Source organism: Bombyx mori, chromosome 15 (genome assembly GCF_030269925.1).
Source record: "Bombyx mori chromosome 15, ASM3026992v2".
NCBI classification, from domain to species: domain Eukaryota; kingdom Metazoa; phylum Arthropoda; class Insecta; order Lepidoptera; family Bombycidae; genus Bombyx; species Bombyx mori.
The window spans coordinates 10,574,824-10,594,147 of NC_085121.1; the positions used below are offsets into that span (position 1 = coordinate 10,574,824).

General features: G+C 38.1%; 1 protein-coding gene across 1 annotated transcript in view; it reads left to right on the plus strand.

Moving 5' to 3' along the window:
• The window catches only part of LOC101738734 (zinc finger protein 704), a 52,725-nt gene that overhangs the window by 15,871 nt on the left and 17,530 nt on the right, over window positions 1-19,324 (plus strand). The window contains exons 3-4 of the mRNA XM_004924650.5: window positions 4,667-4,794; window positions 6,295-6,452. Of these exons, the coding sequence (XP_004924707.1) occupies window positions 4,667-4,794; window positions 6,295-6,452 (286 nt within the window). The remainder of the gene's footprint in view (window positions 1-4,666; window positions 4,795-6,294; window positions 6,453-19,324) is intronic.

Here is a 19,324-nt window from a genome sequence, read left to right on the forward strand (position 1 = left end):
TACCTTGAGAAAGTATTACAATAATATATTCAACGTTATGCAATCTACTTGATACATAATTAATAGTTTCGGTGCTTCATTGTCTTTCACTATTTTGTACATGAGATCGAAATGAATCTATCTATATATATAAAAATGAATTGCCGTTCGTTAGTCTCGCTAAAACTCGAGAATGGCTGGACCGATTTGGCTAATTTTGATCTTAAAGTCCAGAGAAGGTTTAAAAGGTAGATAAATATGAAAATGCTCGGAATTAAATAAAAATAACAATTTTGTTTTTCCTTTGATGTGTCCCCCGTCGGACGGATTCCTTTTGTTCGTTTTAAGTTTATTTTATACAAAAGTTTAGGTCTTTTATTTATCGATTGAGGTACTACGAAGTCAGCCGGGTCAGCTAGTTGTGAAATAAAAAAATGATTCATGTTTTGCGGGAATAACGAAAACGTCATTTGCCACGTGAGCGGGTAATGATCAAACAACAATAAACATACCAGGAACAAGATCGAGAATCCGAACTGTTCACCTCGGTATCGGTGACTTTGCTTTGTCCTACCTGCCGGTTATTCCACTCGGCGGGAACAAAAACTGTTCAACGAACGTAAATAATGATTGTCTGAAATTCGGACAATAATGAGTCGTGGCACCAGCGAATAGCAAGGCAATTATGATTTACTTAAAATCCGTCACAGTGACAAATACGTACTAATATTTTAAGCCGTTGTACTGTAGGTCACCTCAACCCTCGAGTGACTAGTTCATTGAGCGACAATTAATTTTTATATTTGGAGACTGGCAAGTATGGTATAGTGTTATATCAATTTTCGATATCTTAAGCTACGTGCAAACCAAAATGAAGACCCCTTTTATTGCCTTTGTAATTTGACTTGCTTACGACCCATCTGATAGTGACTTAAGCCCGCACATACGGCACATATGAACATTCGGCTAGCATATGCGAGCATACGCTCCAACTTATCCTAATAAAAGTTTAAGAACACATTATCCCTAATTGTCAACATTTAAAATACATTATAATTATAATGTTCTATATGAAGTTTTTTTTTAATTGCATAGCGGATGGACGAGCTCACAGCCTACCTGGCATTAAGTGACTACCGGAGCCCATAGACATCTACAACGTAAATGCCACCACCCACACTGACATATGAGTTCTAAGGTCTCAGTATAGTTACAACGGCTGCTCCACCTTACAAACATAAACGCATCACTGCTTCACGGTAGGAATAGGCAGGATGATGGTACCTATCCGTGCGTACTCACAAGAGGTCCTACCACCAGTGATGTAACTTAATCGACAATGAACTCCGAAACCGTCGTTCGGAAGGAGTGCGATCGTCATTCTCGTCTAACGAATAAACTTTTTAAATGCCAAATAAAGCTGACTCCGACCTACATCAACACAGCAAAAAAATCTATATTAACTACGTCGAGTTCGCAAGCTTAGTCACTGTACAACGAACAATACCTATTGAACCTAATTCATTCCAACAGTCGAAGTCGAAGGTCTTTGGTTTTTTTTTGTTTTTTGTTTTTGCAACTTTAATAGATATTACCTGCCCGTAATCTCTAGAAGCTTTTGTGATTGAATCTCGAAGGCCACACTCATGGGGCTCGCCTGAATTACTTTGCTAAAATCTGCCCTAAGAAGGGTAGTGTTCCGCTTAATCTACCACCGAATCGGAATCGCGACCAACTATGAAGATCCGGTGTGAAATACACTGAGTTAATTCACAACAATCGGACCGGGAACATGTTCCGGGCATATTCGAGCTGCTACTACAAGATCTTCATCGTACCTCGTAGTAGTTTCCTTACCTTAGCTTTCCCAAACTCCCTCCAATTCCCTTATTCTTCCTGGCTTAAATAATGTTGGTGTGACGCGATGAAAGCCCACATTGATTAATACCATCGTCCCTGCACCAATCATCCAACGTACAAGTAATAAGAATAGCATATAGGCACTTATGTTGGATATTTTGCACTTACTTTGTGATATGGGCTGGGCCAACTTAACATTAGGCACCCCGTAAATTCGACTGTCCAGCCACGTTAATTTTAACTACACGAACCTTTTTATTAGCATATAATAAAACCTTTTTTATTTTAATTTTTCGAAATAATCACCAGTTTTTTTAATTAATTCATAAAATTCGTAAATAACAACTATTAAGACTGTGAGTGAATTAAATATGTTTGTCCAATCGAATAAATGTTATCTTTAAAAATATTTCGCTATCATATCTAGGTGTGTGCGGCAGTAGGCAACAGGCGGCAAGGTCGTCCTCAATGTTACGTGTGTAGTACGCGAATGAACATTGAACGAGTATACACAGCTGCCGCGTCGCCGGCCGGTCAATGCGAAATCTAACATTAAAAAACATACGTTTGTCAAAACAATCAAATGCTGTGAATAATATTATTGTCGGATAAATGGCGTGCGGAAGGCTTGACGTCACCCGCACGTGCCGTTTACATGATGACATCGACGAAAAAACAGATAGCGTTATTCTGAAAAATAAACGAATTCGATAAGAGCCAACGGCAATTGTACGTGCTGCAAACGTTACGTCAACGTGTCGCATCATACGTTACGCCGCCATCGAGATGACGACACGCACGCTTATCGATTACCATCCCACCGAATTAATTCTGTCAATTTCACACATTAGAAGAACTAAAATCACTGTGTGTTAAACAAATAAAAAGGCAATGCCAGTTTTTCATACAATGAAAAATTACATTAAATATCCCCCATGAAACGGCTAACTATAAGTCACCTTTGCGGTCATCAACTTCTCGATCCGATAACGACCCCGTCGTCCGACACTTCACCCAGTCGTTCTATACTACGTAACGACGGCACAAGTCGGTAGGTACTTTATTGTGCAAAAATATCTTTTTCTCACCTTGTACTGATATGATTTCATCCACTAGTCGAAATATACATTCGAAAAAGATTTTTATTAGCAATTTATTTTCGTCTCTAGAACTTTAATGGTAACGTGTGTGTTTGCGACTACGTATGAGGAGCTAAAGATGTTAAGGATTTTTTTTTATTTAATTTGTTTGTAGCTTATCATTCATCAACCGTTGTGAATCGAATGATGAACCTAGTTGAAGAACGTACCGGCTAGGCGAGGTGAACACACTTTGTATCTAGGGTGCATTCGTAGGTCACCCGAGACGCATATTTATATTTACAAAGCTATTCCGTTGCGAACAGAACTCGCAAAAAAAAAAAAAGAATACTTCAATTTCTTGAAAACACGCCAAAACACGTTACATTCGAATCGTATTCTGGTTAAAACGTAAACAATTTTTTTCCAACAATATTTTTAATTATGCGCAATGTAAAAATTAGTTAATAAATTAATTTATTCTCGTGCATACATAAAAACGAACGTGCCTGAAAACCGAATAACGAGGGTGAAAGGGGAACGCCCGGCACGCTTAGGTTTCGCAAGCCGGTCGGCGATCCTGCAGGAGTCAACGCACAGCCAGCGACCTACCCATCGCCCGGCGAATAACCAGCCCACGTCGCCTCAAGGACGAAACTTTTACGTGCATATGTACCCGATCTTACCACCTATTGACTCATTAATTATTTTACAGTAAGAACTTCGTATGCACTAAATCATTGTACATATTTTTATTTCAATTTCCATTGCTATCAACAAACAGAAACATGTTTGCAATATAACAGTTATTCCCGCTTGCAAAATAAATACAATAATAATTTTACAAATCAACAACCAACAACCTCATCATAATAGCATATCGAGTCTCATTTTGAAAGCAGTTGTTTTCAATTCTCTTTCGTCGTTTACACAATGCGTATTTTTTTAATAGATTTAATGTGCTTAAATAATGACGTTACTGAAGTTGCGAATACTAATAATAATCTAACTTAAGCAACAACTATCGTAAATCCCATTCATTGAAATGTAAAAAACGCCAAATTGTGAAAATACCTATTCAGCATTCCGTGGCTTAAAATGAGATGATATAAATACATTAATTCATAACGTGTTGTAGAATTTAATTTTGGATGTGGTCGTTTGAATGTTGACTAAAGTGAAAAAATAATCGGCTAGACGAGTTCCTCGGAGCGAGCGTTGATTCACAACGCAACAAATACATGAGTTGAATGAACCTCCTTGTAAAGGTGGAGCAGGGTTATCGGTCGGAGCATAAGCCTTAGTCCTCAGACGATAAGTTCAAAAGTCTAGTGTGTATTTGGAAATTGCCGCCGGTTACGTAACCGCTGCCTACCTCACCCCAGTCTCCACGCGCCGTCCCTCCTGAAAATCTATCCGACGACTGACAGGGTACAAGGTCAAAATTTAGTCTAGACTTGTTGAATGTGATATAATACATTTCTCCATTAGCTCAGGCAAAAATAGCACATACATCACTTTAAATTATTAGTGATTTCTTTGGACACTCTTAACCTAATTTTAGCGGGGATTTGGAACACTAAACAATACGTTGGTCCCGATCGCGTTGACCAATTTAACTTTTATTAATATGACACAAATGCTTCGTGACATTTTCATCTATTTTCGAGCGTAAATTAATTCTAGAAGAAAACACAAATACGTGAATTTTTAACAATTTCATGAAATTGTCTTTGGTATTGTTTCAGATCTCGGAAACGTGGCCCGAGTAGTACTTGCGATCTGGGGTACGGCGATCGTGATGACCAGATGAATGAATGCAATGCCGCTCTGGTACTGATGTCTCTCAGTTGCTCACCAAACTCACCTCGGCCAAGTAAGGAACTATTAATTTTTGGTAACGGCCTTTAAACTAAGACTAAGGTATGTACTGCGAGGCTCCTGCTGTCGATATACTTACTGTGTGTTACAACTGCTTCTTTACGCACAATGATTGCTGATTATTCGCCGACGTGATCACGAAAATTGTTAAGTATTCGAAAAGTCGGAATTAATAAAAGTAGTTTTAATGATGAGTAATCAAATATAATACAATAAAGGTACATCGTTTCCCATGACAGATTTGATTAATTAATTTTTGTGCACATTCCTATTTTACTTTACATTATTGTGTCAAGATATTTAAATTGTGGATAGCGTCTAGACCAAAGTCTAGACAATGTCTAGACAGGTATTTGGTATAACATAGCTCTCGTCATAAGCTCCGCCCGACTAAATATGCTTGCTCCAGTCAGTACCTTATTCCAAACAAAACCTTATTTACAACAAAGTTTTGTGTGTACGTAATTTTTTGCCAAACACACCGCTTTCACTAACCAAATTTTTACACTAATCGTGCTAAATCAATTTAGGTAGTACGTTTGATAATAAATTGCAATTTACCCCGGTCCTTCTACATCTGTACCCCTAAAATACTTCTCATATTTATTACGAAACAGATAGTAGATCTTAGCTTTAAAACGTATAATTAAAATGCATCTGGAGTGCCAGTCACAGTCGATTGTGTAATCGTAATGTGCAGCAGTAGTTTCTCAGCACTCGTAAACTCTGCGATACGTCTTGAGAACAGCGGCGGTTAAAATGCACGGGCGCGTGTTCACAGTGAGAAAATAGCCGTTCTGTTAGTGAAAGTGGACGGCTATAGTTCCGTTTAGCAAATTTATTACATCGAATCATTCATGCTGCCACCATGCCATGTTGCAATGTAATGTTTAATTTATAGAACAATTAAAAATGAATTGGCATTTTAGATTTTATTTAAACGTTTTCTATGCCAATCTTTGTTATTATCATTACCGAAAATACCCGATTGCTATATGATGAGATAAATTAAATTTTGCACATTAAAAGAATTAATGGATGGAGCGTGTACTTTTAAACTCACAATTGACACACAAAAAATCAAGTAAGATTTACAGAAACGCGTTTATGTTTAAATATTTTAATGGTTTCAAATTTAATTGTTCTTGTGCTTTTGTGTCATAAGGAAAGATTTCAGTAATTTCTTCGAGAAATTATAGTTATTGATAGACTTATTAAAGCTGTTATTTATATTATTCTATTGAGTTAATTAATAAAATCACGAGCGAATGTATACAATACAAATAAAAATAAAGACAACCGATTACACTAAAAAAGCAAAAAAATACGCAGATTATTGGCAACTTTAATCGATTGAGACATGGTCCTTCTATGTCAAAGTGGGCGTTGGCTCTCACGTTGTGATATCTCCGCTAACCATTGAATCAGGTGGATCCCTTACAAATCTTTGCATTAAAAAATGTAACAAGTACTTCAAGTCAGAAATAAATTTTAGGTGCATGGGGAGGTCGTTCATCAGTCTCACCGGGAGCCAGTAGCAGCTCTGGATCATCATGGCGTTCAGGAACGCCTTCACCGCCACCAGCCTCATCGTCATTCAGTGATGAAGGCATCGCCATGGACTATGAGGACTTACATCCACGCAAGAAAAGGGTAAGTTTATATGTATTAATACACGACTTGTCAAAATCTTGTTAAAATTGATCCATACAGGTTACATTTTCATTTTGCCTTCAAAAGGTAAGTTGAAACGTCTTCATCGCTCTTGAATATCAATAAGGTCAGGAATAAAGCCAAGCTGCTACCTATAATTGAGGAACATTTCAAACCTCGTTTGAAGGATATTTCACAGCGCTTAGGAAACATCGTGGCCACTCTACATCACTTCATCACTAAATAGTATAAAACAAAGTCGCTTTCTCTGTCCCTATATCCCTATGTATGCTTAAATCTTTAAAACTACGCAACGGATTTTGATGCGGTTTTTTTTAATAGATAGAGTGATTGAAGAGGAAGGTTTATAAGTATAATAACATCCATTAAATAGTGGAGAAATCAATAATAAATTACAGTTTCCGAAGCGAAGCGAGGGCGGGTCGCTAGTTTAATCTAAAACGGCATCGCAAAATAGAGTCCTGGAATTGTGGATGCGATCAATGATTCTAAGTTGTATAGGTAAACTTTACTGCAATAGTGAATGATGAGGATAATAACGCCACCATATTAAATAATTCTTCAGAGCACTTCTCATGTAATATATGGTGGAAATTACTTAGAAATCTGAAGTCCCTTCGCAGACCCATTTACTTTTGTTCTTTTAGGTTATTGCATGGATGAACCGACTGACGGCCCACCTGATATTAAATAGGCAGAGCAAATGATATAACTGCATAGCAGGGTGTTGGTACCTACCCATGTGAGATTATAATACGCCATTCTTAACGTTCCAACAATACGTATTATTTAAATTTTACGAAATACGATGACTCGCTATGAAACCAAGGAAAGCTAACGGCTTTATGTCAAAATTACTCGAATTCGTGATGTGGAACGCGCCCGCTGCCAGTGTGAGCTTCAATTAGACCGTGACATACTTTATGTTTGCTTTCAAAGAGTCAGTTCAAGCAATATTTACCGAACTCAATTAGTTCACTGAAAATTTCAATATTAATACCACTCATGAGGTGTAATTGAAAATACAATACAACGATGATCTTGTATTATTCTCAGTTTTAATGAGCACATCATTGCTATGTATGTCAGATCAGAATTCACGAATAATTTTGAGAATTCGTAATTAAACAGTGATAATTTAATGGCGCATTTGATTGAGTCAAGATGATTCAACGCACGGACATGCACTTCAAGGTGATGACGGTTATTCTGACATTTGTTCTTTGTGATATAGCAAAAGTTAATTCCTTTGTCTAACAACATCCTCTGAAGATAAGACAACATAGAAACGTTGCACACACAAATACTCGATAATACAGTTTCACTGCTCACGTGAATATTATTTCAGTTCACCTCTACAAAATTCATATTACAGTGTTGGTAAGTTTTAAACAGTATTTAAGCAAAATGTAGTTTCTTTATATTACAAAATTCACTTTACAAATCCAATTAATTCAATTTATTTTAACGTTTTCTCTTTTTTTACTACTGACATTATAGAAATCATAATAGATTTTGGAAAAAGTTAAGTAAGTAAGTATAATTTAAAAACCACAAAAGCCTTATATTTTGGTTTTTTTTAAGTCCTTGACATTTAAGGCCAAAATTATAATTAATTGAAAGATTCTTTAGAATAGATTCGATCTATCTATGAGATGGAATCTATGACAAGTTAAGCTAAAGCTTATTATGGAATAAAAAGAAAATTAATTGACAAACAAAAGAGGAAACAAAAGCGGAAAATACTGTATTGCTTAATCTGCCTATTTCTATAAATATTTCTCATTTACACACTTAAAAAATATCATTAAGAATTGATATCACAAAGTCATTTGTTCGATAAGAAGTCAGTCACAGCTAGATGTAACTTGTTTGTACAACAATTGCACTCCAGTTGTTACTGACAATTAATGTTTCTTCATCACCCCGCATGTTCCTATCTGATTAAGCATCTTGTTTCGAACATCGATTGGTGCTTGTGTCAATAATTATAATTATAAATCTTTTGCTTCGTTACATTTTGTTTTCTTTATTAATCTGTTATCATAAACACAAAGTTGGCATGACATGATCTTATTAACAAAATGGTACATACTTATATTTCTTGATTGAGAACAAACATGTAAATTATATTTATAATTACATGATCCGTTGTTGATATTTTTGGTAAAATATGTTTTATTATTATTGCCACCTTCATTCGGCGGTCATAATAATGTTCATACAACTGCTTTATTTCATTCTATTCTTTTCTTCTACATAGGGTAATGATGCAGTCCGTGTTATATATATAGATAACAATATTGTTGTGTACAGGTTATTAAATATAAAAAAAATGTAATAATAGTTGTTGTCAACCGCAAAACTCATTTAAATGTAATTGACAATCAAGTTCTCAAAAATCGAATTAATTTGATACCGTAATAGTCAAATCGGTTATGGCTCGAATAAAAAAATGTTATTTAAAGCTAATGCACATTACAATAATACGATCTTTAGATACAATGTCACGTTGATGCAAGCTCGCAATGAATTGTGACGTTATTCGATTTACAATCGTCAAAATGTTATTGCGTAGGTACTTTAACGTGCGTACCATTATGTTTGTGTGCACAAGTTGTTATGATTTACGATACACGTGCTCGGTTCAGTGTGTCGTACAATGTCAAGGCGCAGCAGCGTGCCATTGCAATAATTATGCAACACCATTGTAAAATTGACATAAATACGTTTACGACTGCATGAACGCGCTTCGACCGCTCAGATAGATGCAGTTGCACGTATGTATGTAACTGTTTCGGATTTATCTATCGAGAAAACGTTTTTTTTTATTGCATAGATGAGTGGACGAGCTCACAGTCCACCTGGTGTTAAATGGTTACCGGAGCCCATAGACATCTACAACGTAAATGCGCCACCCACCTTGAGATATGAGTTCTAAGGTCTCAGTATAGTTACAACGGCTGATTCACCCTTCAAACCGAAACGCATTACTGCTTCAGGCCAAAATAGGCAGGTTGGTAGTACCTACCGCGCGGACTCACAAGAGGTCCCACCACCAGTACCTACCACCTCCACCACCATGTTGAATTTGTTGTACCGAAGCACCAATATCAGTTTATCATGATTTATTTTTAATAACCTATGATGATCTTAAAAGTGTATTACGTAGAATAAAAAAACAAAAACAAAAAATACACTTTAAAAGCAACTCCACTGAAAATTTTAATTAATGTTTTCAGTCAAGTTAGATCTGCATAAAAGGCCAACGTAATAAAATCGTTGTATTAGAATTATTCCTTCATACGTGTGCAATTTTACAATGATTCTGTTCCATAGGTAGACAGACATATTAAACTAACCGAAGCGTCCCTATACGTTTCCATTGCTGTTGACTGACAATGACTCGTTACAGATTCGGAATGGGATTATCATGACGCTCCGTGTGCTTAGTGCGAATTTTTTAACGTACTCGATAGCGTAAAAGTTAAGTCAAATTTGTATGGAACTTAAAGGTTTGCCTATGTTTGCCGCTGGGGACACTGTTCCAGCTGAATACAAATTTCAGGTTCAACAGATCTAGGTAACTTCATATCTGTATTAGCATTTACAGAGCAGAGTCGTTTGTAACCCATAGACACAGCCCACTGAGTTTCTCGCCGGATCTTCTCAGTGAGTCGCGTTTTCGATCCGGTGGTAGATTCTGCGAAGCACTGCTCTTGCTAGGGTCAGTGTTAGCATCACTCCGGTTTGAGCCCCGTAAGCTCACCTACTACTTAAGGTTACGCTGAAATAGCCTCTCAAGGCTATCAGTTTAGGTAGGAAAAAAATAAAGAGTTGTTTCTGATGATAGTAGATCATTATTTACTACCAGCATCTATGCACATAACATAGTATAGTGGTTTTGGCGTGTGCTACAGGCCCACGCTGTTTTTAACCTTGGGGCATATTGTTAGCGGCCAATGCTGGTCGTGGGCGGACCGGAGACGTGTCGTGCTCGTGTTACTATTACATATTTCAGTTACGTAACGTCTATTTACGAGCTCCTCGCAAATTACACGGGAAATATGAAAGATTTTAGCACTTATTTATTCTATGACTAATTCCAAATTACAAGACCAGCTTAACGCAATACGATAAATAGTAAGAATAACAGGAAAGAGTTTTTTTGGAATTCCGTGAAAAAAAATTATATATTTTTTTTAACAATATCTTGTTTTATTTGCGATACATAATTTTCCGGTGTTAGTAATTAGTACGTAGTACGTACAATAGACGTAATAAATTTTCATTAAAACGTCGCGCTATCGATCGGCAACAGTGATAACTAATATTTATTTCCAACCATTCTAGTTTAATCGTTTTTTCTTCATATCATTTCACGTTTCATTATCAATGAAGGAAATATTTTATTGCCTATATAAGTAGCGATATAGGCGCTTAAATAAATGTAATTGCTAGTAGGTTATTCTTGGTGCAGCTAAACACAACGACATGCCCCAGACGCGGTGTCGCCATATAAAATAATCGCATTCAATGCGCTGCCAACTCTCTCTAGCATCTAGCAATAGCACGGTATGTGTATGACGTGAGAATTTCGCAAGTGCTAATTACGAGATACCACCAAAAAAGGACGTTTTTCGCTGAACCAGGCAACTTATCCTTTGTCTTTGAACTTATCCAGGAAACTTACAAAACAATATAACCCCGTCCTCTGTCTCAAATGTTATTGCAACTTTACTACACGGACACAGTATTGACATTTAGTGACATGAGATGAGACAGAGTGAAAACTATGTCGTGAGTTGTGTAAATAAGGAATTAACCCAGGGCCATTACTACGTGATATCGTATTGCGAAAATATGTAAATACTTTCCTAGTTCGAATGATTAACTTCTTTACATCGGGAAAATGATGGCTTCTATCGATGTTTCAAACAATTGTTGGTGTTAATTTGACTTTTAGCTTACATTAAATATAGTCCTACACAAACTTCCGGTAGAGACGCAGCAAGCACCTCTCCTCCCATATCGTGCCTACGGTCGGTGACCCACCCACGTGTGATCCGTGCGGAACCTGTTCTTGCGCACCATTTACGCCACTTGGGCCACTGTCCAACGAGAAAATGTCTCTAAATAAAAAACACGCGAAGTTGTTATCTATTTTCGTCAAGTGTATGTTTTGCCGATAATTATCCTAATAAAAGAAAACCAAACGATTATAACTGAAGAGATGTGAGTTTCTTGTTGCCAAGCGTAGGGGCCTGACGTCAGCAGTCAGACCTTGGGCGAGGACACAGCTATTAGACCGAGGCAAGGTCTCGCTAGCGCTCTGCATGCCATACAAATATTGTTGTGTATGTTTATTGCTTTCTCGGATCCAGCTAAACTTGGGAAATTGGAATATGTTTTGTTTGCGAATCACAGTTTCGAGTTGCAGTTTCTAAAACCAATACATGGCTGGTACGTGAGAAAATCAAGTAATAACGTCGTAGCGTTTATAATTTGTACCTACCTCTAAATAATTGAATGCAGTTGCGGATGTCTTTCCCAAGGAGCCCTTTGTTCCAAGTAAAAGTGCAAAGTGGCCAGGGTCGTGATGGGCACCGCCTACCGACACTCGTTGCTAGTTTCATTATACGTTTCCAAGAACTATTGGCAATGCTGCAGCTCCGAGCTAAGCAGGTATTATAAGCAGTTGAAATGATATTCGAGTAAGCGGGCTGTTTTAAAACAAAAACTACGAAACCCTAAATATAAATTACCAAATCACCGAAAGATCTTTTGTACTAATTAAAAAATCAAAGTGCATAAAATGAAAAAGTGTTCGATTGTCAATTTCAATCCCTAATATCGTATAACAAATTTTATTCCAATTTAAAACAATGATTTAATACGAATATCTCTTCGGTAACAAGTATGACCTAACAACAGAGCATTAGCGTAACAAAGCGCATTGCGTTACATCATAATGCATGACCAAGATAAGCGCATACGTAATGACCAGGTACATCATTATAGCGCACGAGACATCCTTCGATTTATTAGCACGATCATGAAGACTAGCTTGTGTATTTGATAATTATTACAATTACAAAAATCCGGGTATTGTGTATCGAACAATACGCAGAAACGTTTCCGTAGTGAGAATCAAACAAAGTAAACAATTTATCAAAAAACATTATTTGCATCCATTATATTTTTTACATAAACATGTGTAGAGATAAAAAATTGTTTAAGTTTAGCGGTAGGCAGCGCCTCGGCTGTGGCCATAACATTGCGGCTAATCTTAGTATAAATGCTGCAAAAGAAATCGGACTTATAAACTATAAATAAATAAATAAAAATAAATAAATAAAAAATACTCATGTTATATTGAAAGAATAAATAAATATAAATATGTTCATGATTGTCTAACTGATTTTTCCAATCAATAGCACTTTCTACGGCTTTAGAAACGCGTATGAGTCAAATAAATAAATTCAAACGCTCACAGAAATCTTACCTATCATCTTTAAGATTTACTATGGGATACGCACGCTTATGTTAAATAGATTTTTTACTTTTCGTCGCTAGTTGGCATAGATAAAAAATAATGAAAAGTAACTATAAATTTTGATCGTAATTATAATGCACTGACTATCTTATCCGTCCGCGACGTGACAACGTAAAGCCGTAATCGCCCAAAACATCTCTTGTCGGATACCCCGTATTCACTCTCGGTGCTTTTAGGACGCTGAGTTTCTCGCCGGATCTTCTCAGTGGGTCGCGATTCCGATCCGGTAGTAGATTCTGCGAAGCACTGCTCTTGCTCGGGCTAGTGTTAGCAAGTTCTTTCAGGTTTAGCCCATGATCTCAACGTCCGGGCGTAACTGGAATAGCCTCTTAATCTACCAGCGAAACGGTAGAGAAAACAAACAAAAAAAAGTACTGTCTGAACTAGAACCTACTTTAACTAATTTCTTAAGGACAAACCTAATGACTTAATTAATCGCTAGCACCTAATAGAATTACCTACCTTACCAATACTTTGTCGCTACGGAACTATAAAAGTACCTAGATACTAATATTAGTATGTATGTGAATTTGCAACCTACGACTGTAAAAAAAAGCCGAAATGTAATCACAGCTGACGAAATTGAATAAGAACAACAAAGTCAAAGTACCCTCAAAACTGTCTGCATTATAATAAAAATGCTTATCTGCATAAAGAAAAAACTGTGATATCACTCAAATAATGCTTGAGTTTTAATTTTTATTTCACATTGAAATGAATTATTCTGAAAACTGCAACCTTGTAACCATGCGCACGCGGAAATATTATTACATGGTCACACAGCACAGATTGTTTTAAAATTACGGGCATTGATAAGAAATGTAGAAGATTGGAGCGCGTGCAATATTTAAATTTCCATGAGCTGTATTATCGCTGCACACACGTGTGACCTTACGGTCGCTATAAACTGTGACTGCAACACGACAATATACATACATATACGTATATGTGTGTATACCTCTCAAAGGAATACCTACAAAGCGAATACGGTTTTCGCTTATTTATTATAAGTTTCATTTTTTATTGCCTTTGTAGGCAGACGAGAATACGACCCATCTAATGGTGAATGGTTACCGTCACTCATGGACGTCAGCAATGTCAGGGGCAGAGCCAAGCTAGAAGAAGGAAGGACATGTCATAGTGGTCGAGAAATACTGCAGTAGGGGAGCTCATTCCAAAGCCAGATGGTACGTGGCAAAAAAGATCTCTGAAAACGCACTGTGGACGAATGTAGCTGTTCCAGGTAGTATGGATTAACTCTACTCCGGTGGCGGGCGGTGTGATGGCAAATGCGTCTCTATTCACAGAGACATTTAATCTAATAACCATGTTTAGTTATAGTTAATAGAACACTAAATGAACAATGATATTATCATTATCATTTACAAACAAGAATATCGTTTAAACCGTCCGATAGCGCGCATGACTATCATATTTTTATTTACGTACAATTGATAAATATAGGTATGTATCGGAGTCGTCTTTTATGTCCTTTACTTATCATTGAATTTAGATAATTTCGAATACAAATCGTACTTGGCACTAATAAATCTAGGCTTCAACATAATATTTGATCTCGACGCGTCATGTGTTAACAGTAGATGTGGACGGTGAATTTAAAAAAAATATACCGACATTTAAAATGGGACTTTTGAAATAGCTTAAGTACGTTATTTAACATGGAAATTGATGTCAATGAATAATTAATTGCGGTGTAAGCGCTGGCAACATGGCGCATTTGCTTAGGCACGGTGCCGCCTAAACGTGTCTGACTGAAGGCCGTTTTATCGCGCACTACTGATAAAATACGCCAATCGTTATCTGTAGAGGCGTCGGGGTTGACTTCCGCGTGCGACTAATGGCCTCCAAAACAATTACTTACTATTATAATCATTGCCCGACGAGCGTCCATCAACACATACGTATAATTTTCTTTGTGTTCGTTTAACTTGAATTCGTTACTAATGTTGGCGAGGTCGTGCATTGTAATTCGTAATTTTCGGCGTTCATGCAAAAAATTATAATAACTAGTTTCGTTTATTGATCATAATTTGAGTGATCAGAGAAATTGAAACGTTTTTTATACGTTTTTTTTTATAATTTTTGTTTTATAATAATTTTATCAACACGTTGTTTGGCCTTAGGCTTTGACCAATAAAGATAATTTGAGTGCATACACAAAAAAACATACTTGCGAAGGAAATGTAGTACACTATCAAAATAAAAACATTTAATATAATTTAAAAGAAAAATAAAGGATAAATAATTGCCGAGTTGCCGCCGTACTACACGCGTTCAAAGATACGATCTTTGTTCCGCGAACCGCAAGCGTTGCCGCCCACAAATCAAACGTCATAACAATATTTTTGTTGATACCTTTTATTGGACGTCTCAACACAAAGTCGTTTCCCTATATGTAGTTGCTTAGAAGCGAACATAAGAAACCGATTCGCTTGTTCCGTTAGATGGAGCGAGAACGAATATACCTACACACGACGAGGTTTCAAGGTTTACTGGTGCTCGTTCGCAATGAAACGATAGCTGTAGTTTCAACGCAAATAATAGCGCGACCTTCACATTCTATATTTACAACGCGGAAGGTAATGCGGCACTAGAAGCTCGCAGATAACTCCACGCTCAGTAAACAGTTACATTAGGCGTGTAAATGGCAAAACTGGTCGTGCTCGTGGAACGCTAGGAAAAAAATAACCAAACACGCACCGAACGCATGTGCGTATCGCTCCATTACATATTGTGATGTGGATGTGACCTCCAATCTAATTTGATCATGGGACTTGCCATGTGATACATCATCTCTGTATACCGAAGGCCCTAAGGACTCGATTCACAAATAATTTACAAACATAACATTTGTTTTTACTTTTTTAAACAATAGTAATTGATTTCGTTAAACTAACAAAACAAAATATATACATTATTATTTATTTACAAGTGTAACCGGAGTAAGAAAGGTGACATTTGAACTATGGGTACCTAACGTAAGTTAATTTACCGCCCGATTAGCCTCCTCATGTCTCTGGGCAAACTGTATGAGCGTTTGCTCTACAAACGCCTCAGAGACTTCGTCTCATCAAAGGGCATTCTCATCGATGAACAATTCGGATTCCGTGCAAATCACTCATGCGTACAACAGGTGCACCGCCTCACGGAGCACATTCTTGTAGGACTTAACCGACCAAAACCGATCTATACGGGAGCCCTCTTCTTCGACGTCGCAAAAGCGTTCGACAAAGTCTGGCACAACGGTTTGATTTTCAAACTTTTCAACATGGGCGTACCGGATAGTCTCGTGCTCATCATACGAGACTTCTTGTCTAACCGCTCTTTTCGATATCGAGTAGAGGGAACCCGCTCCTCCCCGCGACCACTCACGGCTGGAGTCCCGCAAGGCTCCGTTCTCTCTCCGCTCCTATTTAGTTTATTTATTAACGATATTCCCCGGTCGCCGCCGACTCAGCTAGCCTTATTCGCTGACGACACAACCGTTTACTACTCAAGTAGAAACAAGTCCCTAATCGCGAGTAAGCTCCAGAGTGCAGCGTTAACCCTCGGACAGTGGTTCCGAAAATGGCGCATAGACATCAACCCAGCGAAAAGCACAGCAGTGTTATTTCAAAGGGGAAACTCACCGCTTATTTCCTCCCGCATTAGGAGGAGAAATATCACACCCCCGATCACCCTCTTCGGCCAACCTATACCCTGGGCTAGGAAGGTCAAGTACCTGGGAGTCACCCTGGATGCATCCATGACATTCCGCCCGCATATAAAAACAGTCCGCGATCGTGCCGCATTTATTCTCGGCAGACTCTATCCCATGATCTGTAAGCGGAGTAAAATGTCCCTTCGGAACAAGGTGACACTTTACAAAACTTGCATAAGGCCCGTCATGACTTACGCGAGTGTGGTGTTCGCTCACGCGGCCCGCACACACATAGACACCCTCCAATCCCTACAATCCCGCTTTTGCAGGTTAGCCGTCGGGGCTCCGTGGTTCGTGAGGAACGTCGACCTACACGACGACCTGGGCCTCGAATCGATCCGCAAACACATGAAGTCAGTGTCGGAACGTTACTTCGATAAGGCTATGCGTCATGATAATCGCCTTATCGTTGCTGCCGCTGACTACTCCCCGAATCCTGATCACGCAGGAGCAAGTCACCGTCGTCGCCCTAGACACGTCCTTACGGATCCATCAGATCCAATAACTCTTGCATTAGATACCTTCAGCTCTAACACTAGGAGCAGGCTGAGGAACCCCGGTAACCGTACGCGTCGAACTCGACAAAGAGGTCGACGTGCAGCCTAACCCATGCATCAGCCCGCTGAGTTTCTCGCCGGATCTTCTCAGTGGGTCGCGATTCCGATCCGGTAGTAGATTCATTCGCGAAGCAACTGCTCTTGAGTTGTTAGGTCTCCTTCGGAGGCGCTCGGGCAGTTGTTAGCAAATCCCACCCCTCCTGGCTGAGCATTTGCTCGCCCACCTGTCCTGGTGAAGCTGGAAAGGCCTCCGGGCCACCAGTAATCCTTCAATCATAAAAAAAAAAAAAAAGTTAATTTATGAATATGGACATCCGGCACTGCATGCCGGTGGTCTGTCAAAACTGTAAAGTAAAAAACAAAAATGTAACTATACCTTAGAAGTTACTATACCTTAGAGACCTTAGAACTTATATCTCTAGGTGGGTGGCGCATTTACGTTGTAGATGTCTATGAGCTTCAGTAACCACTTCACATCAGGTGGGCTGTGAGCTCGTCCAACCACATGAGCAAAAGAAAAAAAAAAAAAAAAAAAAAAAAAAACAGCCTCATAATAGCAATCAAAGCCCTGTATACATGGACTTGTAATCTCGCGTTAAACTCACTCGTAGTCTCCTTTGTTAACCGATTGCGTACTAGTTGACATATCGTTACGCAATACTGTACAAAGCATACATTAAACAGGAGTTTTGTCGGACGATTATCGCTGATTTTCATCAATGTACCGAAAAATCGCTCACGTTTACGTCAAACTCAAACAAGCTCGTAGATTACGTAATCTGATAACGATATTAAGATTTCCGCGATCGTTTCAAGGTGATAAAACTACTACAACTACTCTAACGAGAAAAAATCAACAATACGAATATTTTATATTTATATTTTTTTTGTATTTTAACGTAGTTACACATGCCAACAGCATGGCGGTGAATCAAATTGAAAAATAGAACACTACTCCGTGGATGATTACAGTATCGATGTGGGCCGTGAATGTAGGACAGTTCAAATTTTATGTACACTGTTGTGTTTAGCGGCTAATTACATTGCGAATAACATAATACTGTTTTAAATGTGACACGATAAACACGAGCGCTTTAGTTTTGATTTCGAGAGATACTTCCTGATTTGGTCTAAGTATCTAACGAGAAATTTTTGTGCTTGGCTATTACCGGCTACTACTACTCGGGAGATACAGTTAAACACTGGGCTAATCCTCCATTTCGTAATAGTTGCAGTATCGTCTTAATTTCCTTCAAAATTATGTACCTCCTACTGAGTTCTAAGGTTAGACATATTATTGGCACTACGAATTGGTTTTTACTTACTGATGATGAACGAGTAAATTTAATACGAACGTATTGCGTCTACGCGAAATCGGAATCCCATTTCAAATAAACCTGTGTTTTTCCCACACTCTCGACGCCATCAAACTATAGACGTAAACATGTTTTGATGATTGTCCTCAATGCTGTTAGACATAATTATACGCATTAATCATTACTCATTGGTGTTTGTTTTTCAAAAACTGTCCTGAGTAATTAGATAGATTTAGCTGTAATAAAAAAAAAACAAAATGTAACGGATGTACAGCGTCGTTGAGGCAGGACCGCGCCAACTTCAGTCTTGTTGTCGTTCCGTCTCTTTCTCGGCAGGTCATCGCCCTCACATCACACTACTCCCTCGTTCTAATAACCCTACTACTCATATCAGTAAATTGCATTATCTCTTTTACGCGAAACTTAAATACGGGACCACAATAAATACGTTTTGGACGAGAAGCCTGATTTTTTGACATTGCTCGTAAAGGCGCCACAAAGTTTAGTGACCTCTATCCTGGCGACCTTGGTGCGGTCAAAAACACCTATCGTCAAGACATTGACCAGCACTCGTGAACCTCTGCACACCAGCTGTGGTCGAGTTCATTATGGAAACGCATTTAACAATTACTTATGCCAGCTTGCACAATTTCATATGAACAACAGAAGCGATTAGATTACTTGTATGCGTGTGGCATGTC